The 24,914-nt window shown below is 45.8% G+C and overlaps 1 protein-coding gene across 13 annotated transcripts; it reads left to right on the forward strand.

The window, feature by feature from the left end:
• The first annotated feature begins 2,656 nt into the window (after positions 1-2,656).
• LOC146756147 (rho GTPase-activating protein 32-like) lies at positions 2,657-16,541 on the forward strand. 13 transcript variants are annotated; one of them, XM_085524898.1, is made up of 9 exons: positions 5,817-6,002; positions 6,218-6,303; positions 6,789-6,904; positions 9,498-10,541; positions 10,837-11,244; positions 12,488-12,970; positions 13,453-13,651; positions 14,338-14,483; positions 14,705-16,541. In XM_085524898.1, exons 6-9 carry the CDS (start codon positions 12,871-12,873, stop codon positions 15,160-15,162), a joined length of 903 nt encoding a protein of 300 aa, XP_085381024.1. In that variant the 5' UTR covers positions 5,817-6,002; positions 6,218-6,303; positions 6,789-6,904; positions 9,498-10,541; positions 10,837-11,244; positions 12,488-12,870; the 3' UTR covers positions 15,163-16,541. The 13 variants fall into 13 exon arrangements, 12 of the variants coding, with proteins under 12 accessions (XP_085381024.1, XP_085381026.1, XP_085381028.1 ...); XM_085524900.1 differs by having other exon boundaries at positions 12,611-12,970; XM_085524902.1 differs by having other exon boundaries at positions 12,681-12,970.
• Positions 16,542-24,914: the final 8,373 nt, after the last annotated feature.

Genomic DNA, 24,914 nt, shown 5'->3' on the forward strand with positions numbered 1-24,914 from the left:
CAGTTGGTGTTGGCAGTTGGTGTTGGCAGTTGGTGTTGGCAGTTGGTGTTGGCAGTTGGTGTTGGCAGTTGGTGTTGGCAGTTGGTGTTGGCAGTTGGTGTTGGCAGTTGGTGTTGGCAGTTGGTGTTGGCAGTTGGTGTTGGCAGTTGGTGTTGGCAGTTGGTGTTGGCAGTTGGTGTTGGCAGTTGGTGTTGGCAGTTGGTGTTGGCAGTTGGTGTTGGCAGTTGGTGTTGGCAGTTGGTGTTGGCAGTTGGTGTTGGCAGTTGGTGTTGGCAGTTGGTGTTGGCAGTTGGTGTTGGCAGTTGGTGTTGGCAGTTGGTGTTGGCAGTTGGTGTTGGCAGTTGGTGTTGGCAGTTGGTGTTGGCAGTTGGTGTTGGCAGTTGGTGTTGGCAGTTGGTGTTGGCAGTTGGTGTTGGCAGTTGGTGTTGGCAGTTGGTGTTGGCAGTTGGTGTTGGCAGTTGGTGTTGGCAGTTGGTGTTGGCAGTTGGTGTTGGCAGTTGGTGTTGGCAGTTGGTGTTGGCAGTTGGTGTTGGCAGTTGGTGTTGGCAGTTGGTGTTGGCAGTTGGTGTTGGCAGTTGGTGTTGGCAGTTGGTGTTGGCAGTTGGTGTTGGCAGTTGGTGTTGGCAGTTGGTGTTGGCAGTTGGTGTTGGCAGTTGGTGTTGGCAGTTGGTGTTGGCAGTTGGTGTTGGCAGTTGGTGTTGGCAGTTGGTGTTGGCAGTTGGTGTTGGCAGTTGGTGTTGGCAGTTGGTGTTGGCAGTTGGTGTTGGCAGTTGGTGTTGGCAGTTGGTGTTGGCAGTTGGTGTTGGCAGTTGGTGTTGGCAGTTGGTGTTGGCAGTTGGTGTTGGCAGTTGGTGTTGGCAGTTGGTGTTGGCAGTTGGTGTTGGCAGTTGGTGTTGGCAGTTGGTGTTGGCAGTTGGTGTTGGCAGTTGGTGTTGGCAGTTGGTGTTGGCAGTTGGTGTTGGCAGTTGGTGTTGGCAGTTGGTGTTGGCAGTTGGTGTTGGCAGTTGGTGTTGGCAGTTGGTGTTGGCAGTTGGTGTTGGCAGTTGGTGTTGGCAGTTGGTGTTGGCAGTTGGTGTTGGCAGTTGGTGTTGGCAGTTGGTGTTGGCAGTTGGTGTTGGCAGTTGGTGTTGGCAGTTGGTGTTGGCAGTTGGTGTTGGCAGTTGGTGTTGGCAGTTGGTGTTGGCAGTTGGTGTTGGCAGTTGGTGTTGGCAGTTGGTGTTGGCAGTTGGTGTTGGCAGTTGGTGTTGGCAGTTGGTGTTGGCAGTTGGTGTTGGCAGTTGGTGTTGGCAGTTGGTGTTGGCAGTTGGTGTTGGCAGTTGGTGTTGGCAGTTGGTGTTGGCAGTTGGTGTTGGCAGTTGGTGTTGGCAGTTGGTGTTGGCAGTTGGTGTTGGCAGTTGGTGTTGGCAGTTGGTGTTGGCAGTTGGTGTTGGCAGTTGGTGTTGGCAGTTGGTGTTGGCAGTTGGTGTTGGCAGTTGGTGTTGGCAGTTGGTGTTGGCAGTTGGTGTTGGCAGTTGGTGTTGGCAGTTGGTGTTGGCAGTTGGTGTTGGCAGTTGGTGTTGGCAGTTGGTGTTGGCAGTTGGTGTTGGCAGTTGGTGTTGGCAGTTGGTGTTGGCAGTTGGTGTTGGCAGTTGGTGTTGGCAGTTGGTGTTGGCAGTTGGTGTTGGCAGTTGGTGTTGGCAGTTGGTGTTGGCAGTTGGTGTTGGCAGTTGGTGTTGGCAGTTGGTGTTGGCAGTTGGTGTTGGCAGTTGGTGTTGGCAGTTGGTGTTGGCAGTTGGTGTTGGCAGTTGGTGTTGGCAGTTGGTGTTGGCAGTTGGTGTTGGCAGTTGGTGTTGGCAGTTGGTGTTGGCAGTTGGTGTTGGCAGTTGGTGTTGGCAGTTGGTGTTGGCAGTTGGTGTTGGCAGTTGGTGTTGGCAGTTGGTGTTGGCAGTTGGTGTTGGCAGTTGGTGTTGGCAGTTGGTGTTGGCAGTTGGTGTTGGCAGTTGGTGTTGGCAGTTGGTGTTGGCAGTTGGTGTTGGCAGTTGGTGTTGGCAGTTGGTGTTGGCAGTTGGTGTTGGCAGTTGGTGTTGGCAGTTGGTGTTGGCAGTTGGTGTTGGCAGTTGGTGTTGGCAGTTGGTGTTGGCAGTTGGTGTTGGCAGTTGGTGTTGGCAGTTGGTGTTGGCAGTTGGTGTTGGCAGTTGGTGTTGGCAGTTGGTGTTGGCAGTTGGTGTTGGCAGTTGGTGTTGGCAGTTGGTGTTGGCAGTTGGTGTTGGCAGTTGGTGTTGGCAGTTGGTGTTGGCAGTTGGTGTTGGCAGTTGGTGTTGGCAGTTGGTGTTGGCAGTTGGTGCCTTTTTCTTCTCACCGTCGTGTGCAGCAGCTTGTAGGTAAGCTGAGCTGGCGTGGGATGGATGGGTGGGCAGTGAGGTGTTGAGAACTGCTGGCTGTCGGAGCTCACAGCACTGTATTGCTTACTCTTGACCATCAGACATAATTTTCCCCTGGTACACACGTTCCAAAGGGGGTATCCGTAAAGGTGGCACCTGTCCCGTGCTTCTTCCATTGTCTTTGCTCAGTAGTGGAAGCATTGTAAAGTTACTGGGCGGACAGGCATCACGTAGCCTGAGACTCAGCATGTCTTGCAGCAAGTGGATGGGACGGTTGTGCTGTGTGTGTTATTCCATGGATGTCTTAGCCCTGCTCACTGACCTGCTCTTTCTCTCTCCTCTCCTCACCCTCCGCCCACTGCCTCGGTGCAGCTTTTGCTCTCATTCCATCCGAGCAAAGCGACAACTGCTGCAGATAGCTTGAGGTGATCTCACTGCCAGGTACGTGCCATGATTTGTCCCCCCACATGGTTTTGCCACATGGTATGTGAATGTAGTTCTGAAGAAGTCTGTCCATACTGTGCTGTGTGAATAGAGAAAACAGAAGTGTGTTTCTGCTCTGTTCCAGCTCTTCACACTTGCTGTTATGGGTGCTGCGTGCAGTGAGATCAGCCGTGAGCCTGAGGTGGCGGCGACGGAGGTACAGTATGAAGCTCTGGCCGGTCTTTGTTCCCTGTGTTGAACCATTAGAAGGAGCTGCAGATGTACTCTCCTGCAGGAAAGAATGGGCCAAAAAGGGCCTGGCCAGCTGTCTGCGCCAGTGCCATTGCTGATGAGTCTGGGTAGAGAGAGATGCATCTTTGCATGGCCTGGCAATGCACACCAGGAAGGGAAATAACTGTGATGAGACGTGCAGCTCCTTCTGAAGTGCTCCTGATAAGGATAGAGCGCATTTGCTGCAGCTTTCTCTGCAGATGTGCTCCTCACCTTGAAATCCTCCTGATTTGTCCTCATCTCCTGACCACGGCCTGTGCTCTGTTTTGCTGGCTGATAACATGCGGAAGCCGCAGCTGGTGCGTGCTATGTCATCTTTAAACGTACCAGCGATTGCGGCAGCCCATGTTATTAGGAGCCACGTCGCCCAGGGGCTGGATGAGCTCTCTCTGGAGGTAAGCAGTTCCAGGCGTTCCTTGTTGTTGTGCACAGAGAGTAGTATAGAGTGTGAACGCCTCGGGAATACTCTCATATTTTGTGTCGTAGAAGAAGGCTTTTGTTTTAGCTGTGCTGAAGCTGGGATTGATGTTTCAATCTTTTGCAGGTTGGAGACATCGTGTGCATTGTTGATATGCCACCAAAGGAGATGAGCCCCTGGTGGAGAGGCAAGCGTGGCTTTGAGGTAGGCACACATTTTTGACTAGAGAGCACAGCTTCAGTAGTGTCTAGAATCTCCGGTTGGAGCTGCTCTGCCTGCACAGGATGGCTTCTGGATGCAAACAGTTGCCCTGTGTCGGTGTCAGAGGACCTTCCCTTTGGCTCTGGGCTTGGGCTAATGCCCACCTGTCTTTTTGTTCTTATTACAGGTTGGTTTTTTCCCTGGTGAGTGCGTGGAACTCATCAGGGGAAAACTGCCCGAGTCCATCCTACATTCATTGCCAAAGCCAGGTGCGTATTTTACATTTGACAATGCGGGTTAGTAAAATGGGGTCTGAAGGTGGCTTTCAGGGGGTTCATTAATGCCCGAGTTGAGCAAGCTTAGAAAGAGAATTGCATTAAGCTCCTTGGGCACCTCCAGGGATGGGGAAAATCCGTTCTTGCGTGTCTTTGTTGGGAACATGCTTTCTGTTGTTACGTGTTCTGTTGAATGCGTTGCACTTGGCCTCGTCCAACCGAGCCAAGCCTGAAATGAACTTGTTTCTTTGTTTTGTTGCACAGAGCCAAAGAAACGGGGCAAGTTCATCTCCTGCCTTCGTTGCCCGTTGAAGGCCCGCCCCAGGAGAGCGAAGCAGCCGGAGCCTCCAACATTCTCGGGATCCATGTCCCTGCTTGACATCGTTGAGAGGTATTTAGCCAACAGGACTTGAGGGCTGAGCTGTAGGAATGGAAGCATCCTTTGCTGTTTGAAACAGAGCGCTTTTCTAAGCTGTGTTTCAGCAGAAACCAGGCATTGACAGGAACAGGCAACTATTGGCAAGGGTTCGGTGCAGCTCTTCCCTCACCCTGCACCATGACTGACAGCATGCTCTGTTTTCTCTGCAGAATGAGTTCTCCCAGTAAGAGGGCAGAGTCAGCAGCTTGCAGTTGGCGTTCCTGCTTCTGCCTGGGCAAACCATCCCCTGTGGCCAAATGCCAACTGCAGAGCAGTGCCAGGGAGCCCTGTGAAGCAGAAGTCTTGGTCCTGGCAGGTAAGCATGCAAATCCAGCTTTCAAAACACTGCTTGTCAGCAACACAGGTAGAATTCATGCTTTCAGTGGGCTTGTACATCCTTCTGGCATTCAAGCCTGTGCCTGACATCTTCAGTTGACTCCTGTCTTTCCCAAATGAGTCCCTTGTCAACACAAGAGCTGGACCTGCACGAGGATCACTTTCAAGGCAGTGACACTGTTGCTAGAAGCCTTTTTGCTTCTGCCCACCATCACTGCATAGCCAAATGTCAAGAACCTGTTTCATGATTCATCTTGTGAAACTTTGACACTAACTGCTGTGCGTCTACTCCTTCCTAGGTGACCCGAGCCCTTGTATATCTCCAAGACGCCAGGCATGTTACGATGCAGCATCCTGTGATTCCATCAATGAAGAACTGTTACTAAGCACAGGATGCTGCAGTTCAGATGAAAGCCTTCCGTATAACATCAGTTATAAAGAGAAGAATGCCATCATCGTTGAAGCTCTCGTTCATCCCATACCTGTTGAAGCTGCTGACCTGAGCCTGCCAGACTCCTCAGGCACCAGCCTGAACCGAGTGCCTTTCGAGGACAGCCCAGCCCAAGCACAGCACGAGTGCCCCGACAGCAGCACAACCATGCAGGCTCAGGTCAGCATTACAGAGGAGAAGCCAAACATCTTGGAGGGGGAGGTAGAATCAGGCCAAGAGTCCCAGGCTCCGGGCAACAGCACGACTTCTGAGACACTCTCGTCAGACAACAGAGAATGAGTCCCATCTTTCCTCCAGACCTCACACCCCCTCCTTTTTCCTATTGAATAAAGGCACGCTCGTGCTCAATCAACGCCTTGACTGAATTCTGAGTTTTCATTCGCAGAGATTGGGATGAGTACAAGAAACAGCAAGACAGCTCAGCTTGCAACGCTCTGGCTGTGGGGTGCGTGCAGGGACACTGTAACCATACAGGGAAAGGCTTCCACTGCTTCCTCAAGCTGTAGTCCAGCCCTGCTACTGCTCTGTGGCACAAAGCCCTGAGGGATGTTCCATATTGTTAACCTAAGTGAAGCCAGCTTCATGCACTGTGTTTTGTTGTTGCTGGGTGAGAGGGGGATGCACGTTGGTGAGAAGATGAGCATTGCTGGATCTGCCACGAGTGTCCCTTCTGCCTCTAAGAATATGTCCTAAGTAGGATGTGAACACTGCTGGCACTTCCTCATTGCACGTGCTTGGAGGATCTTCAGTTCTTGCACATTCAGGATGTCTGTCAGTGACTACGAGGAAATTCTCAAGTACTAGGAATTCCATGAAACAGTTGGAACGGGTAAGTGTCATCTTTGTACAGAAACAGCACGCCTAACAGTCTGTCTCACCACTCTAGAATTAATCTGAGAATAGATTAACAGCTCTTTTCAGTTCTCTAAGTCAGGTTTCATTTGTATAAATTTGGAATTCGTTTTTTAAACCAGTTGGAAATTGTAATATTATATTAGAGAAGAATTCACACTCAACTTTAAGCATCTGTGTTTTGATTTGTAGGTGGTTTTGCAAATGTAAATCTTATGCGGCATCTTCTTACTGGTGAAAAAGTTGCACTAAAAATCATGGAGCAAGTTACTGTAGGGGTAAGCCAAAAGGCATTTAAATATGAGAATATCTTCTGTTGGAGTTGTGGAGTTCTCAAGAACACGGGGTCAGGTGGGATGGTACATACGAATGCAGCCTACTGGTCCCATTGCCTTTTGAAAGATGCTGTAGAGCTGGAAAAAGTTTAACAGAGCACCACAAATCTTGTTGCTGGTTGTTCAGAGGGCAGTATTCTCTGGCTGTAAAATGGAGGAAGTTATTACGTTATTACATTACATTACATTATTGTTACATTATTACAGCAACTTTACCAAAATACCAATGAAAATGCTGAATGTTTTACTTTTCATTTTTCACAGCTCTGTTTCAGAATTTCTATGGGAGTGATGTCAGTCATTGCTGAGTTGATGTTGAATTGTGTACTGTCCCGTATGTGCTTGTTATGTTTCACAGCAGTCAGATGTGGTACCTGGTATGTCACAGTAGTTAGCAATCTCATCGCTTGCTTTTATGGTCTCTTAAGGATGACTTGCCTCATGCTAAAACAGAAATTGATGCCATGAAGAACTGAAGTCATCAACATGTTTGCCCATTGGATCACGTAAGAGAGACACCAAAGAAATATTTATAGTCATAGAGGTAAGAAATAGTTTCTGCTTTCTGTGCTGTCATTGTTACTTACCTTTCTCTGATACTCTCTAAATGCATTTTCAGATAACCTTATCTTACAGGGAAGCTGTTTGATTGCATTGTTTCTAAGGACCACCTTTTGGAAGAGGAAGCTCCAGTCTTTTTTTGACATATTGTTTCAGCAATTGCTTATGTTCACAGTCAGGGTTATGCCTAGAGACCTCAAACCAGTGAGCCTGAACTGTAGTCAGTCTTCCATAAATAATAATGAATGTGTTTTTATTTTTCTGTTGGGAGAGAAAGTTACAGTACTCCACTCCATTCCAGTGAATTGCAGGAGAGAACTTAAGGTGGGAGAAGTAACACAAAGTAGAACTAATGGGTTGATTGAATTGATAGAATTATTTACTGAGATAAAGGATAATAGTTATGATGAATGCAAAAGCAATTGCTCACCACCTACCAATCAGTGTCCAGTTAGCCTCCTAGTAGTGGAAGAGATTGTCATGAAGTTCTACCCCCTTCAAAACTCCTTCCACAATATGTCATATAGTATGGAATATCCTTTGGCCAGTTTAAGTCAGCTGTCCTAGTTCTGTTCCTTCTCACTTCCTTGGGCTCTCAGCTGAGATTGACTGTGGCTCTGTACAACGCTGCCTGGCAGCAACTGTAAGCATCACTGCGCTATCTCCATTGTTTCTCTAGAATGAAAACGTAGTATTAAATCAGACACTGAAGAAAATAATTCAGTTCCAGCTGAAACTCAGAGAATAACTTGTGCTTAGGATTCTTTCCCTACAGGAAATGTTAGATAATTATTGCTATTTGGTACTGTGTTGTGTAGCTGAGCTGGATTTTGTTATCCTTGAAGAAGTATCTTCCTCTGAAAGGGGAGTAAAACATGATGCTCCTAATGAGCGGAGCAGAGACACAGATCTGATCTGAGTGTTGGTTTCACATTTTTGTGATGCTCTTTGCTGCAGTTTGTATCTAGAGAGAAGCCCTTGTGGTGTCAGTCTGTTGTGTAACCTGCTCTAGTTTTGTGCCTCAAGGAAGAGTGATCCTTTAAACAAATGGTGGCTGTACAGAGGGTATGGGGTGAGATGCATTCCTCTGGCCCCATCCAATGGATTTTCTGTCACTGAAGTCTTGAAGCACAGGTTAGGTACTGGAAGGCTTGAATATTTCCTCACCAATAGGTTAGAGCTTGGCATTTTGTAAGCTGCTGGTATCTCTCAGTAAAGCAAATCATTACAGCACGAGCATTTTCCTAGGCATCTTATGAAATCCCTCTATCTAAGGCTACTGGAAGGCACTCTGAACAAAGATCATTCTCCCCAGCTTCTCTTCTCTGAGTGGGAGCTTCAGCCCCCTGCACAGGCTGGAGGTTATCCCCAGAACTTGCTTCAGGTTGTTATCCTTCCTGGCCAAAAACCAGATACAGTATTGTAGATGTGGTCCAGTGAGTGTTGAAGCAGGAATGACTTGTCGTGGTCTGGTTGTGCTGCTTTTTAATGCAGCTGATGATCTTGTTGTACTTCTTTTCTGTCAGAGCACACTGCTGGCTTGCATTCAGCCTGTGGTCTCTCACCACTTGTCCTCCTAGTTCCATACAGTTCGGTCTGTTCATTAAAATGTTTCAGTAAGTTGGTCTGGTCCTACGAAGTAGTATGACTGCAGTAAGCAGTGTACATGGTGCGCTGTGAGTACTGCACACATTCCTCTTGGCAGCTTGTGGGAACAGACATTGTGCATTGTTTGGATTGTGTAAGCATTCCTGTTGGTCTCTTGTGATGCTTACCTTCTTAGAGCACCTTTCCATGTTTGGCTCTACATATTTTGGTACCTTACTTGTTCTGTTTGGCTTAGCAGGGAAGGTCTTCTTCTGAAGCATCCTCAGTCTTGGTCTGGGCAGCATACTTAGAAATGACATGGACGTTACATGAGTGGGTGATCAAAGGGGGAAAGATCTCACCTTTCTGATCTGTTTCCTTTTAGAAGACAGTCTGGAGAGGATTTGCTTTCCTTGTTTCCTGGAGACTTGGATTCTTAGATGGTTTTGACTGCAGCTATTTCTGATGTTAATTCCTTTTTCTGTACTTTAGTAGCAAAGTGCACGTGGAGTGCTTTGGAATTGTCTGAAGTTGCCAGGTTGCTTGTGATCACATATGTAACGTGGAGTTATGTGTGGTGCCAGTGATAATTCAGTGTGATGAACTTGAAGGCTTTCAGTAGAATTGCAGCCCTAATAGAAACAATGACTTGAACTCTGGAATTCTGTGTAAAATCATTAGCTAGCTTGTGGTCTGGGTCTTCAAACCAAAGGCTATGAGGTGCTGCTCTTGTTGACACAGGCTGTGAAAGATGACTTGAGCTCTAAGAGTAATTTCCCTTCTGCTCTTGATATGAACATCAAATCCAAAATTACAGTATTAAGAACATAATATAAAAGTTTTTGCTGCTGGCTTGTGGACCTGCATTAGCTCTTAGCCATAGTTTGGAACTTGCAAAGCAATCTTATTTAGATTTTAGTGATGAAATCTTTTGATGAAATCTTTCTTTTAATTCTGCAAAAGAATCTCAATGGCACATTTCTTTTCAGTCTGAAAAGGCTCTGACATAATGAAGATGTGCCAGACTGCAGCCATGTGCCAGATGTGTTTGGATCCATGGAATTTTCTGATGTAGCTTCAGTGTTTGAAGAATCTCCGCTTGATCTAAATACTCAGAGAACAAAGCAGGTGTGTAAAGATGTAGTGCTAGTTTCTTACAGAAAAAATATAGCACTTAATCCAGAAATTTACTTCTCATTGTATATAGTGCTTACTCCATACTTCAGTATCTAGTAAACCTTGACCGAAGTAAGATACAGATTGAGCAAAGTATGTTAAGCATAAATTTTGGTGCCTTCTACCTGTAGGCCATGGTTCATTTTACAAGAACCCTAACTCCAGTGTTTGGTTTGCACAGAAATAGCAGGCAAGGGAAAAAGTAAAGGAGTCAGTGAGGATTTTAAAACGCAATGGAAAGTGATAAGGCACAGTTGATAAGATTTTGGAGTTAGGTTGGATGTACACAGAGCTTTAAAGAGGAAGAATCTTCAGGAATAGTCAGCATGGATTGACCAAGGGCAAATTGTACTTGACCCACCATTGCTAGGTGAGCTTCTGCTTTAAAGCATCAAGCTGCATAAAGAAGGCAGTTTTAAAAGCAAGCTTACCAATTCGTTTTTAACCAGTGATTTTTTCAGGAAGGAAAGCTTATAGATGCTGTTTGCTAATGGAAGATGGAGAGAGGAAAAGCAAGAGAAAGGCATGATGTGTGCATAGCCACCACATCCCATCTGCAGCGTTCTCCCCCTCTGCAAACGAGGAGCAGCTCATCAAGCTTGGCCTGGGCCATGGAAAGGGAGCATGCTAACATCTGGGCCAACCCAAACGAGTTAGTTCTGCAGGTTGGTTGTTTTCTGCTGTTTGTCTCACGTCCTGTTGCTCAGCGGTAGATTTGTTCATGTTCAGTGCCAACAGGAAACACCCAACAGGTGGGGTTTGCGGAGAAAGAGGTCCTGCAGGTCTTGTGTGACACCCATGGAACCGTAGCGAGGCTGCATGTGTGTAAAACACCAGGAATCAACAGAGGTGTGAAGGTGAGCTGTGGGCTGCAGTACCACAGGAAGGGATGTGTGTGCTCTGGGTTTGGATGCTTCTGTGTGTTTTAAGTGACTGAGATACCACTGCTCAGTCTGTTTGAGTGTATAGAAGAAGTGTAACATCCATTCTGATGGAGTATTGTGAACGGAGCCCTGTGGGTTTGAGACCTGCCTTTAAGCTTGTGGGCATCATCCAGGAGTTGGGGATGGGGCAAGGGAAGTTGGGGTGAGGGATGAAGCGTGGGAACAGAAACTTCTTTGGTCCATATTAACTCCTCCCTTTTTTGATTAGGAATCGATGTGGGTTTCTTTTATAAAGAAACAGACTCATTGTGAAGCCTGTGAATGAATTGATTCACGCCTGCTGATTGGTGCTGTTCTCTACAAGGAGCTTCAGTGGAAATGGACACTTCTGGTCCACTGTCTGGCCCCCTCCTATGTGCTCAGATCAGCCAAGTTGTCAAGGCCTGGCTCTTGGTTGGTGAGTTGTGCCAAGGTCAGAGAGTTGGATTTTCTGGGCTTTGAGACACGTCTTCAAGATGCACATTGTGTTATTTCTGATGTGTTGACCTGTTGAGGTCCAGCCCCAAATGAGGATTCAAGTACTACCACAGCAGGAATGGTTTAGATTGGAACTGGAATGCAGAAGGTTGGAGTCAGCAGGAGCAGGGAATCGATCATCCCCCTGTACTTGGCACTGGTGAGTCCTCACCTTGAGTTCTGTGTTCAGTTCTTGGCCCCTCACTGCAAGAAGGACACCGAAATCCTGGGATATGTCCAAAGAAGAACACTGAAGGTGTGAGGTGTCTAGAGCACAAGTCTTTTAGCAAGCACTATCTTAGAGGCAGCCTTGATTTCTCCAGCTCCAAGCTTTGTGCCACAAGAGCTCTCCTGCTTCTAACTGTGATGTGAGACCGTATGGAAGGCTCTGCAGAAGTCCTTCCTTTTCTTGACTGTATTTTGTGTGGCTTTGGACTTGTTTTCATCTTCCTCAAAGCCCTCTGCCCAATTCTGTGTCCTTCTCTGCAGCCATGAATTCAATATGGAGCAGGTTCCTGAGCTCAGCGTCCAAGACATTCACAGCGTGAGCTCCCTGTGTAAGATGTATTTCAGGGAGCTCCTGAACCCTCTGCTGACCGAGCAGCTGTATGCCAGGATCTCTATAAGCTCAGGGCAATGTCTTGGAAATGACACGTACCAGTTCCCTGGCCATCCTGGTTAGTGGTTGTAGCAGTGCCCCAGCTCTGAGGTCTTCTTTCTGTTAGCCCCATGAGTCACGTCTTTGCCACATCCTGCCTCTCACTGATGGCACTTGTGGTGGTGCCAGGAGGTGCTTATTTAAGCTATTCACAATGGTTGTGAGAATTCCTTTTCCTTTGCTGTTCTCCTGCTATTGGTAGAATGGGGTTAATAGCAAAGTGGACTTGGAGACGAATGCCTGATGCGAGGAGCTGCACTGTGCAATCAGGCTGTAAAGCTGCCCAGTGCTTGCACCGCTTGGCCTTGATGGCACGGGCTGTGTGTATAATCAGGAGGGGTGTTAACTCTTTGAAAGGGCCGATAATATCAGTTCAAGAGGAAATGGTTTTATGTTGAAAGAGGGAAGATTAACGTTGGATGTTAGGGGAAAGTTCTTTACTAGGAGAGTGCTGAGGTCCTGGAACAGGCTGCCCAGGGACGTTGTGGATCCCCCATCCGTAGAGGTGTCCAAGGCCAGGTTAGATGTGGCCCTGGACAGCCTGGTCTAGTAAATGTGGAAGATAGGTGGCCCTGCCAGGCAGGGGGAGTGGAGCTTCATTATCCTTGAGGTCCCTTCCAACCCGGGTCATTCTGTGTTTCTGTGTTCCCCAGATGCCTCTTGGAAGGCATCAAGTCTGCCTCAGTGCTGACCACCAGTGCACTGTCCCCATGGGACTTAATAAGACACTTGATTTCTCTGGCAGGGATCTGCTCGGTGATAAACATGCATGCTAAGAACTTAGCGATAGTGTGGGCTCCAAACCTCTTAAGGTAAACTTCTTCTTCCATTTCAACACGATGCTTAGTTCTGCTGTCCCCCAACCCAGGTGCACAATTTCTAGATGACAGTTTCTACTCACTTGTTTAGCTGGGACTGCTGTGTCTCTGATCATCCAGGAGAATTAGTGGCATCACATCAGTGGCATCGCTGTTTGCCCACTGCGGAAGTCTCCAGAGCCCAGCTTGACAGTTTTTGGCTACAGAAATTCAGACTTGGGGAAGTGACCTCGGGGAAATGACTTGTAAGATCTGCCTTTTCTTCAGATCCCAGCAGAGCCAATCTTCCTGCGCATGAAAAGCTGCTTGCATGGAGCTGCAGATACAGTCAGCTGTTGTGGAATTACTCATCAGCCACACAGATGTCATCTTCTGCTCCAAATCCACACCAGCCATGGGAGAGGGAGTAGGTGAGCATCTTCCTCCATTAGCTTGATCTTGATCTGACAGCTTCATCCAATCCAGGGCTTCTCCAAGACCTTTGAAAATTCTATTACTGTTGAGGAGACAGCAGGCTTCTGGGCTTAGATTAGAATATGGTGCCCCATTCCTGGATCCTTAGTGTGTCCAAACACAAACCTTACATGGAGAAAACCATCACTGCTGTTAAGATTTTTTGCAAGCAGTTGAAGCTTGATTGAAATGTGGCAGCAAAGCTTTCTGAAATCCCAGACCCCTAGTTTTTCTAGGATTTTTGTTTGCCTGTTTTTGATACAGTGAGCTGCTCTTAATTGTGGCTGTGTCCTTTGCCACGAGCATACCTCTGAGCACACGGTTATTTTGAGCTCCTCTTCTTCCAGTGTCTCGGATAAGCAAGTCTGAGAGAAATGCAGAACTGGGATGGCTGTGCTGCTGCTTCCTCCTCCATCTCACCTGTGGTTTTCCCTTGCAGGGCACAGTTCTCTGCCTGGGCCCAAGTCTGTGTGGGTGTCTCCATCCACAAAGCTGCTCACACTGCAGGAGGCACAGGCTGAGAGGAGAGGCCAGAGCAGCTCTCCTGTTGCAACACGGAGCAGCAAGATACAAGTGGAGGAAGGGCCTGCAGCTGTACTGAGGAACTTCAACGCAATCATTGATTTTCCATCTGAAAGGTAAAGAAAGAGGAATTCCCTTTCCAGCCCCTATCATCATTGTTCAGGTGATTTCTATTGGTTTATTTTTTGTCCATTATATCTCCAAGCACTCAACTAAAAAACAGTTGCACTATGGGCTCAGTTCAGCCACACAAGGTGCCTTTCCTTCCTGGTTGGGCAGGCAGTCACAAGATGCAGAAAGCCACGCTGGTGTCTATCCTGGCCTGTGCTGCCTGTACCTGGAAACACTGGGGTTTTCCAGATTTCAGGGCCACGCACCTGAAACCAATTGCGCTTCTCCTGTAAGCAGAGCTGTTGGTCGGACTTGCTGGCACTAGAAATTAAAGATGGCAGTGAGCTGAGGCCAAGGAGGTGTTAACGTAAGAGTCAGAGATGCTTTTGAGCTTCCCTTATGGCTGCACCATTTTCTCAGAAAGCAGTTACGCCTGCCAGCTCCTGTCCTGCTGCTGAGCCTTTGCTCACATGCTCCGCATCTTGCTTGACACGGTTGAGAGGAATGTAGCCAGCAGGACTTGAGGGCTGAGCTGTAGGAATGGAAGCATCCTCTGCTGTTTGAAACAGAGCGCGTTTCTAAGCTGTGTTTCAGCAGTAAGCAGGCAGTGCCAGGAGTAGGGAACTGCTGGCAAGGGCTCGGTGCAGCTCTTCCCTCACCCTGCACCACGACTGCTCTGTTTTCTCTGCAGACCATGTTCTCCCGGCAAGAGGAAGGAATCACCTGCTGGCAGTTGGTGTTCCTGTTTCTGCCTGCGCAAACGATCCCATATGGCCAAACACCAATTGCAGAGCAGTGCCAGGGAGCCTTCCAAAGCAGAACGCGTGGTCCTGGCAGGTAAGCATGCAAATCCAGCTTTCAAAGCACTGCTTGTCAGCAACATGGGTAGAATTCATGCTTTCAGTGGGCTTGTACCTCCTTCTGGCGTTCAAGCCCATACCTGACATCTTCAGCTGACCCCTGTTTTCCCAAAGGATGAAAAAGGCTTTCTCTGAAGCCTTTGCCTCCATGGGCAGAGGAAGTTGGATGCTAACCCCTGTGTATCCACTCCTTCCTAGGTGAATCGAGCTCTTGTGAACCCAGAAGAGCCAGGTCAAGTGCTGATTGCTCAGAGAGTGCTTCCATCAACAGAGACCTCATGGGAAGCACAAGTTGCTGCAATTCAAATGAGAGCCTCCCGTGTGCCAGCAGCGACGGAGAGCAGGAGGTCATTGTTCAGGCACTCATTTCTCCCAGCTCTGCTGAAGGGGCTGATCTGAGCCTGCCAGAAAACACAGTCACCAGCCTGGACTGTGGCCTGGTGCCTTTGCAGAGCAGCCCAGACCAAACACAACCCGAGTGCCCCAACAGCGGCACCTCCAAGCAGGACGAAGTCACTGTCACTGAGGAGCAGCCGAGCCTCTTGGAGGGGGACTTGGAGTCAGGCCTCCAGTCCCAGGCACCCGGCAGCAGCACGAGCTCCGAGCCACTCTCTCCTCAACAGCAAAGGATGAGTCCTGTCTTTCCAAGTGACTAAAGGCACGCTCATGCTCAGTCAACGGGATGGGGTGTTGGAAGAAGAAATGCTTAGAAGAGAAAATTTCCAGTGTTCATTTTAAAATATGGCATTTTTAAAAAGAGAAGAAGATAGAATAAGCAGATGTTGACAGATAAAGGGCACCTCATCAAATTTTGGGAAAGTCCATCTTGAGGAAACTTGGATAAGAGCAGAAAATAACTGTTTATGGATATACCCAATCACTAAAAATACCACCCTGAGTGCCAGCTCATGGCCCCAGACCCTTTTCTTCATTTCAAGAGCTGTCATCACAGAGGGCATCTTCCTGAGCTGGAGACCCTGAAGTAAAAGAATCCTTGGTCCTCAGTTAGTCCATGTAACTGATTTGCCTCGGAGCTGTGAACGTCACGGTGCACTGCTGAAAAACTGGCAGAGTTCCCCTGGAAACCCTGATTTGAATTCAGCAAAGTTCATCAAATCCAACAAGATTCAGAGGAAATGTTACAGGAACAACGAGTTGATATTTTCTCTGAAACTTCCTGGTAGGAGCACTAGAAATGTGGTCAGAAGTCTTTGTGGCATATGTAGGCCTCTTTTAAGAGATCAACATCACCTTTTGCAAAACAGAAAGATGTGGTGATTCATTCACATGAATACTGTGTCTGAACTCCACTTGTACCTGCCAAAGATCCCGCTACCTTCTCAGCTCAGTGAAGATTTGGCCTGCTGTCTGCCCTGAATTATGGTATGGTCTTACCAGATTTTCTGAGTGAAATAACACATGACCAAACACTGCTCCTACTTCAGAATATATCCTGAGTTCATCCCACCTAATACAGACAGAATCATCTTATGCTCTGTTATTAGAGTATGAGAGATGGTTTGCATTGTTGACTAAACATACTTTTAGCACCATAGAACCATAGAATATCCCAGTTTGGAAGGAACCCAAAAAGATCATCAAGTACAACTCCTGGATCCACACAGGACTACCCAAAAATCAGACCCTGTGTCTGAGAGCACTGTCCAAAATACTTCCTGAAATCTGGCAAGCTCAGTGCTGTGACTACTTAATCTGGGGAGGCTGTTCCAGGGCCTAATCACCCTAAATCTTACTTCACTGATTCCTGAGAATTTCTTGGATGACCACGTTCCTATGTCATATGTATCCAGGTTAGATTGCATGAACCAAGCAGATCAATGTGATCTCATCCTCAACAATTTTGCATAAACCTAAAAGCACTGAGTTTTGTAAATGGGAAAGAAACACAAAGCAGACGCAGTTCTTATTCAAACTATAAAATGTCTAGGTGTTTCATGGGAAAAATAAATTTATATTGAACATATTTATATGTAAATTTTATTGTACAATAGAAATAAAAGAACATTAAAAACAATGAGAAACGTGCTGTTGTTTTATTCGTCTTCACAATGATGATGAAGAAAATTAAGTACAGAAGGATTTGGCCCAATATTCACTGACTTGTGTTGTCCCAGATTAGACTTCTCTAAGTGTAAACTCAGAGACCGAAACTACTGTCTTGATGTTCAGATGTCCTTTGCCCAAACCAGTGGGGTTGCTCAGGTGTGTATAGGTCTGTGGGTATGTGTGCAAGGGCGAGCATGCACATATATGTGTGTGCACAGGGGTGTGCAGAGTGTTGGAGCTGCACAAGGACATTGTGGTACCGGTGTGTGCGTGCACTTTGGGAGTGAAAGGAAGGGGTTACACATGTGTGTCTAATGTCTGGACTGTGGCAGCAAAGAGGCTGCAGTGTTGTTCTCTGTAGGAAGAGGCCAGTAGTTGCCCCATGTCAGACAGAACCAGTTCAAGTGCTGGCCAAAGCTGAGTCAAGGAGTGATGCTGCTGGCACTTCTGTGATAACTTTGTTAAGGAAGGTTCAAACCACTGCATAGCATATGTGAGAGCTATGAGCAAGAATGATGTGAGACAAACAGCCCTGCAGTCACCAAGGTCAGTGAAGAAGGAGGAGAGGAGGCTTAGTGGACATGGTGGTGATGGACTGATGATTGGGCTGGATGATCTAAGTGGTCTTTTGCAGCTCTCATGATTCTATCATTCTGTGACAGGTGATGTTAGTTTTGTTGACAGGTTCAGCAAGGTGAACTGGGACCAGAGGTACATCCCAAAACCTTTGAGTTGCTGGACTGGAGATAATCTTCCCAAAATAACTAATGAAAATAGTAGAACCATAAAAGGAATTTCTTTATCACTACGAGAAAAAGGGAGGGATCCTTTGGCTAATGAAGGCCTGATTTGGCAAAGCCAGAGACAGTTTGCTTTGCACCACATTTATTTGACTTTCCAGAATGGTGTACTTACTTTCCAGGTATTTCTAAACAGTGATTTTTTATTTCCAAACATGGCTAACAGCAGGTTAAAAATTCTTTTCTTTGTTTCCTTTCTGCTAAGAATGAATGAATTTAATGTGGTCTTTTTCGTGCTTCCTTCTTTACGAAGGAGACAGCTGCTGCATCATGGCAAACAAACATTATGATGGTTTGGAGAACAAGTCCTTACATAGACTACAGTGTACAGCAATAAAGGGCACACACAGCAACATGCAAGACATTCATTCAGCCTCCAAACACTTCTCCCTGTTGACCAATTCAGAACATATTAAACCATTTAAGAAGGGCCTTAAGCTTTAGAGTTGATGGGACGTTTTATACCTTGTACTTTTCTCCAACTCCCATAGTAAGCAAGGAAAAACAGAACAATAATAATAAAATCATATACAAAACAAACAAAGGAAGAAACATACAAGCAGAAAACGCTGACAGAAAAAGAATATACCTCGCAAGGTGTCAGGATCCTTTATATCTAATCCTCAAGGCAGAGGATGAAAGCTTTGTCTTTTCTAGGTAACTTGTGGCTAAGACTGGGAGCTGGGAGGACTTTATACTTTCCCTGACCCGGTGGTATGTAAACTAAATATAGAAGGTAGTCAAATAACTATAACATATGTAACATATATATTTATATATATGTATTTTTAAATCCCAGACCTTAAGCCTGAAGTTCCTTGAATGGCTGGAGCTTTTAAATAGTGTTTTGATAGAAATTCTCTCAGCTATCTAAGAGTGCAGCTGGTCAAATCCACAAGCAAGCACGAACGATAAGCTTCATTTATAAGAGCAAACACAGAAGAACAACATGGAGGGAATAGTTGTTAGTTTCTTGAGTGAACTAACCCAGGCACCGTGTAGCCTCTACTATTGCTGTTCCTGAAGGAGAATCTGTTCCTCCCTTTATTTCTGAGCTTCACCCACCTCTACCACCTCTCACAAGAAGTGTGTTTTGGGGGAATATTCATATGGAGTCGAAAGGAGCTGGCTGTTCTATCCAATCAAGAATGGGAAGGCATATGACCTGTAGATTAGAAGATAATCCAAATATTTTACAAGAAATCTCTCCATTTATTTTAACAGCTCACTTGGAAGCTGTGGAAGAATTATCACCTATTTACAAACAAGACAGTGAGAGATAAAATTCCATTGTACAGTGAAATCCATGAGATAACAAAGACAGAAAGTCAGTAAGTCCATCTGCCACAGCAAGCAGCAAGCAAACCCCATCACTTTGGTTTTTGCCCGAAAATAAGAGTAAGGTTTGTATGTGTTGGAACAGAACAGCACTGAATGAACTGCAATGGAACCAAACTTTGAATTGCACACCTTGCTTCTGAAATTTGAGGAACTTGATGTGCAGAAGCAGCTCGTGAATGCTGAGTTTACAACAGCAAACCTGAAACTACTTTGAATGAGAGGGAAGAAGCAGAAGCTAATTGTGGCAGGGTGATTCTCTTCATTTAATGCTTCCATTTTCTGTTTTGCCAGGGTTCACTGGATTTCATTTAACGTGAGGTTCTTAATGACTATTATATGTATCCATTTAGAGTGTCATTTAGCCAAAGTCTTTCTGAAACAGACAGGCCTTCCTGTTCTGGACTGTGAACACCATGTAAGTTTTGCCTCTTCTGCCTTTGCCTGGTCTCTCAGTGGGTTCAACTTCTTTATTCAGTCCTAACTAAGTTTGGCCTGTAGGAAATGGAGAATATTCTCATCTGCTAGAGAAAGATGGCTTTAGAAACTTGGGATGTTTCACGGCACTGAGAGACCCTCCTGCTGCCTGCTTATCTTCTGTGATTTTGCTTCTCATAGAATCATAGAATCACAAGGTTGGAAAGGACCTACAAGATCATCCAGTCCAACCGCCCTCCCATCGCCGTTGCTGCCACAACCACATCTCATAGCTCCTCATCCAGACACCCAGAGCGTATAGTAAAAAGGAAAGTGAGAAATTAAAATTTCCTCAGCAAAGCTTCAGTCATACCAATAGTGGAGGGTAAGACCAGCTCCCGTGGGGCTTCACAATCAGATTAGTACAAAACTATTCTCAAAAAGGATGCCATCACCTCTTGTAGGCTGAGCTGCCATATCTGCGGCACCTGCTGTGATTCTGGTGGTGGACAGCTGATTGATTCAGAGATGGCTATTTGTGCCAAAGCATTATTTCCATTTCTATGACATGCAGAACAGAAAACAATCATGGCACTCATTGCCAACTTCTTTTTCATAGAGCAGTGCTTATCAGAGGACTTCACTTGTCTCTCCTTCCTGAGCCTTGTTTCATCTGTTCTGCTTGTGGTGGGGCTATGAAAAACTCATCTGATTGCTGTCCGCTTTTGGACTGATGCCCTATTGAGACAGGAGCTCACCTTCCTTTTCTAAAGTCCTGAAGCTTTAGAGATTCTTTTGGTAGCAATATGAATCAGTTTCTACAGATCGTTTTAGCTTTTGTACTGAGGAAGGATTCCACCACTCTGATAGTCAGCACGCCAGTTACTGTGATGTGCAGCTGAATTGGGCTTTCCTACCTCCTCGTGGTTTGCTGCTGTGCCCGTGCAGAGCTGCAGCTGGGTGGAGTGAGACGCTGTGGTTAGGCTGCTACATGTAGGAGGTGCTAGAATCTCTTTGTTTAAATTTATGATGTTTTGAGAACTTGTAATTGCATAATATTCTGTGCCTGCTATAGATGAAATAAAAGAATGGATTTCTTTTGTTTTTCCTGGAGGATGAGATGTATAAGCCAGGCAACCCATGTCCTGTGGCATGCTGAAAGAGGAAAGCATGCAGATTTCTACATATTTGTGTCTGCAACTTACAGCAGAGTGGTTTTGGTTATCAGATGTTAGTCTTAAAAACTGAGATTAAATCTGAGATATACGTTATGTCCCAACTGCTCTGCAGCTTTACTTATCTGAACAAACTTTTGTATTTGGCTTGATAACAAATGAGGCAAGAAAACGCCTTCCTGGCACTCTGAGATTCCTGCCTAGAGAGCTTTGCTTATGTTTGTTTTTTAAGGCCTGTGTGCTTGAGGTAGATTTAAACTATGTGACAATCTTGGGTGCTTTTTCCCTCTTAAAAAAAAACCTATTTCACACGCTTTTATAGCAAACTTGCAAATGTGACCTACATTTCCCCCAAAATTGGGCTGCAAATGAAAGGAACCAGGGAGTCTCTGAAGACTTTTATCAGTATTCCTCCTGCCTCCTTGTGCTGCGGATAGCAGGCTCATAACTGATTCTTGAACATGTGAGGCTGTCACATAAACCTGTTCTTTCAGAAGTATTTATGTTAAGAATGACTTTGCACACATCCCCTTAACACCCAGGTCCAACACTCTGGCTGTCAGTGTTCATTCTGAACAACCTAAGGAGGTTCTGCTTTCCTTTATGATAGGTTTTCTTTGCAATCATTTTCAGATTAATGCAGACATAAGTTATTAACTAGAATTTCTTCTATTGGTAAAATGTGCGAACCACGAGGGTATTAGTATTATTTGTTCTATTAAATGTGCTTTAACCACTGTCAGACTGTGCAAACAATAACATGAATCAGTCTCACGGTGTGACTGGAACAAGGCTTTGTTTGCAGAAAGAAGAAATGTGCCCTACTGCAGCCTGGTGTGAGGACGTGGGAGCACCTGATTCCTGGTTTCGTTGTCTGCTGGCATCATTTTGAAGTGTAGTTTTACCACTGTGAACAGACAGCTCACTCTTGGCAGCTGGTGCCTCTAACATTTAATTCTCGTGTATCGGTTCTTGTCTGCTTGGGTATTTTTCCCTGCTATATGGATACTTAACAATGTTGTTCGTAGGTTTTCACGTTCTTCTAGGCTGTACTCCTTCATCCTTCTATTTGCCTTTACTCTGGCAAGTACTAGTTAGACCATAATTGTGTTGTGATAATTGCTTAGTTGGATTTATTTTTATTGGTACAGCAACTGCTGGTATCAAAAGTTGAGCACAGTATCGTTGAAACAAGGTAGCATGTGAGATAACTCCCAGTAAACCTTTAAAATGAAAGTAAATACCCATAATTAAACTATAGCTTGTGTGTGTTTGCACAGGACGAGGGTGGAGTGGCAGACTGGAGTTGCCCTCCCCAGGCACGTCATGGTTACGCTGAAGCACAGAGGGAAAGTTCCATGTCCTGGATGGCTTTACAGTGTCACAACATAGTTGTTGAGCCATGCAGCTTCACAGAGAGATGGCAAAATGCTTCTCCTTCCCAACTGTGTCATGCTGAGAGAGCGTTTGGTGGGAATAGCACTTCTACGTTGATCTTGCCAAATAATAAGTGGACCAAACTCCTGCTTGTGCTCATAGCAGAGTTGTCCCTTAACAAAGTTGCTTGTAGGCAGTTGAGCTGAGGGTCCCCCCTGAGTTGACATCCTGAGGATAATCTGGTAAAGGTGGCATGTGGGAGCCCTGAGCATGGCGTGCTCTCCGGGGGGTGTTTTCACTGACAAGAAAAATTACAGCCTCAGGATAAGCAGAAAGAAATGGAAGATGTTTTCTTGAATTGTCACAGCTGAAATCTGGCTAAAATCTATACTCCCTTTGCAAGGTTTCATTTGTTCTGCTATCTTGACAGGTAAGAGGCTTGGGCATTTTTGCATCTTGTTTTTTGTGATGTGAATTTGTTTTGCATTTTTTTTTAGTATCAATAAATTACAGGTTTTCAGTCTGTTTTCTAGAAGACCAGGAGGGAATTGCTCGTCTTAGTCATCGTAGAGTCATACACAAAACAAAGTTTCATCTGGTTGTGAAGCTTAAAGCGTGCTGCTGCACAATTAGAAAGCAATTGCTTTGTACTGGGACTGTAACAGCACTCCCAGTTCTCACTTCATGTCTGCCTGTAAAGTACAAAGTTGTCAGTGCTGTTGGAGGTGCCCTGAGGGATGATGCTGACAGTTGTGTTGATGTTCCCTAGCAGCTCTGAAAAAAAGCATTCAGCGCTCTCTCCTTTATTTTTAATACAGTGATGTCACGTACATGTATCGGTGTTTAAATGCCTTTCATGTTGGGAAGTGGGATGTAGGGATATATTCAGTTTCAGGTTCCTTTTGATGAGTAATTTCATAGGCTTCTTTAGAAAGCAGGGCTTCTTTACTAGCAATTTAGAGCACTTGACCAAGACTTCTCTTTTGACTCATCTGTAGCGGACTGTGTTTCTTTGCACTTTGTAGAGGGACCCAAAAGCAAATGGTGAGAAGACCTCATGGCTGCCACAGGGAGAAAAACCAACCAGCGCCACCCCGACCACACCTGAGCTGTTTGTTACCAAATGTCTGTAATGTCAGTTTCATTGGACTGACTGGGAGCAGCCAGAAAGTCTGAGCAGGGCCACTGCTATGTAGACAAGCACTCTGTATGCAGGACTGCCACAGCTGAAGGTGAGACCATGTGTTTGTGTAGGTGCTGATTTCTGACGTGGATCCTTGATGTGGACAGCTGAGCAGAACTTAACTAATGGGGTGCTTTTGTGAAGTGGAAGGAAGAGCTGCACAAGCAGCACAGTGCTGCACCAGAGCAGGTTCACACTGGATTTGGGGAGAAATTTCTCTCCAGCAGTGTCCAGGAGGCGTTAGGACAGTGTCCTCAACGTGAACTGACTTGTGCTCAGCCCTGAAGCTGTCATGCAGTTAGACCTGATTATCTTTGTAGGCCTCCTCCCCCGATCTGCTATAAACACGATGAATTTTCTTCCTCTTTTCTTCAGATTACATAAGCTCAGTGAAGGGTTTCTGTGCTTGAGAGAGATGCAGGATAAGAGCACAACAGCACAAGGTCTGCCTTTTGGCAGCTGGAGCTGTGATAATTCCAACATGCATGAAATGGCCTGATGTGCAGCGATTTAATTAATTGTGATTGCAGTCACATTTGGAGTTCAAGAGTTGCAGTTTGCATTTTGTCTGTGTCTTTTCTGGACCACGTGCAATTAAGTTTGAAATATTTCAGCATAATGTATGTAAGTGTACGATGAAGGACACTGCAGTTGCTCTTTTGAAGGTAAACATGTCTGTGTGTCCCTGTGTGTAGGTCCTGAAGCTGATCAGACATACTGTCAATAGTAACATCTTACAGATCAAGCTTGCTTGAGTTCTGATTCCAGTGATGTGGAGATGGGAGGAACAAAAGATATCAAAGCGCTGTTGCTATTCAGAAACATTCAGGTCTTGATTTTAGAAGTACTACTTCAACTTCTTTCTCTGTAAGATGAAAATAAAACCAGTTACCTGTTGTTTTAAGTTCACTGCTGTCTCTAGGGGAAATCTTTCCTTACTGTTATATATTAATAGATTAAGTTCATCTGCAGGGCAAGTAGAAAGAACGGCAAAGACAAAGAAACCACACCTGGGTCTGCAGGAGCTGAATTAGTGGAGGTTCCCAGCTGCTGCTGCTCAGGAGGCATCACCCATAGAGCACAGGCTTGCAGGATATGATGCCTAATTGCTTGTTCAGTTTGTTTCAGAATAGCCTGTTATGTTTGAAGGACTTTTGTAGAACATGAAGTAAATTGATATTTTCCTTCTTGTTTGCATAAGTCCTCAAATTCTTGGCTTCCCAGGCTTTGATTGGAGGAGGTGCAAGACAAAGGAGCAGCATCTGAAAGGCACAGCTTTGTGGAAAGGCTCTTACTGTTCTGTCAGGACCTTAATGCAGCACTGCACAACACTGCAGAGCACTGCAGTGAAATGGCTGAGGTACTTGATCAGGCTTTACCTTCAAGGGTCAGTGTTCCTCATAATGAGAAACAGAAGGGTTTTTCGCTGTGGGAAAAACACTATAAAGAGCAATTAGAGCACAGAACCGTGAGCTGCATCTGCTGCAGGCTTCATTCCAAAGTGTTGAAGTCTGGAAGAATTCACTAAGTTACTGTGCGGTGTCAGCTCAGACATATGTAAAGTACAGGTAAGGATCTTCAAATACAAAACCACTCACATTAATAATCCCCAGGGGACATGAAGGAATGCAGGTCTCGGTGAAGGCAAACAGCATCTGTAGGCAGAAGGCCACGCATCAGAGACCTTTTCTTGTTGTTTGCTTGCATTGTAAGTGAAACATCTAAAATGACACTCCCAGAGGAGAATTATACCCAGGCAGTGGTGCACAGGCATGTATTAAAGTGCTCTTAGTACTTGTAAACACAATCAAATCAGATGGAAACATAGTGCAGAGTTCACTTCCAAAGGTCTTGAAGTTTGTTATTTTTCAGGCAAGATCTGATTGCTCAGGGTGTCAGTTTCATCACTATCAGGATGATTTCCCTCCTGAAGCAGAATCTGTTTGTCCCAGTCTCACAGGAAGGCTGAGGCTCACAGTCCTCATTTCCACATAGGGAAAACGGTCTTGTATTTTGTATTTTGCAAGTGTAGCTGCAGGAGAAAGTAGATC

This window comes from Coturnix japonica, chromosome 28 (genome assembly GCF_054131305.1).
Source record: "Coturnix japonica strain WE chromosome 28, WE-NBRP24, whole genome shotgun sequence".
NCBI lineage: Eukaryota > Metazoa > Chordata > Aves > Galliformes > Phasianidae > Coturnix > Coturnix japonica.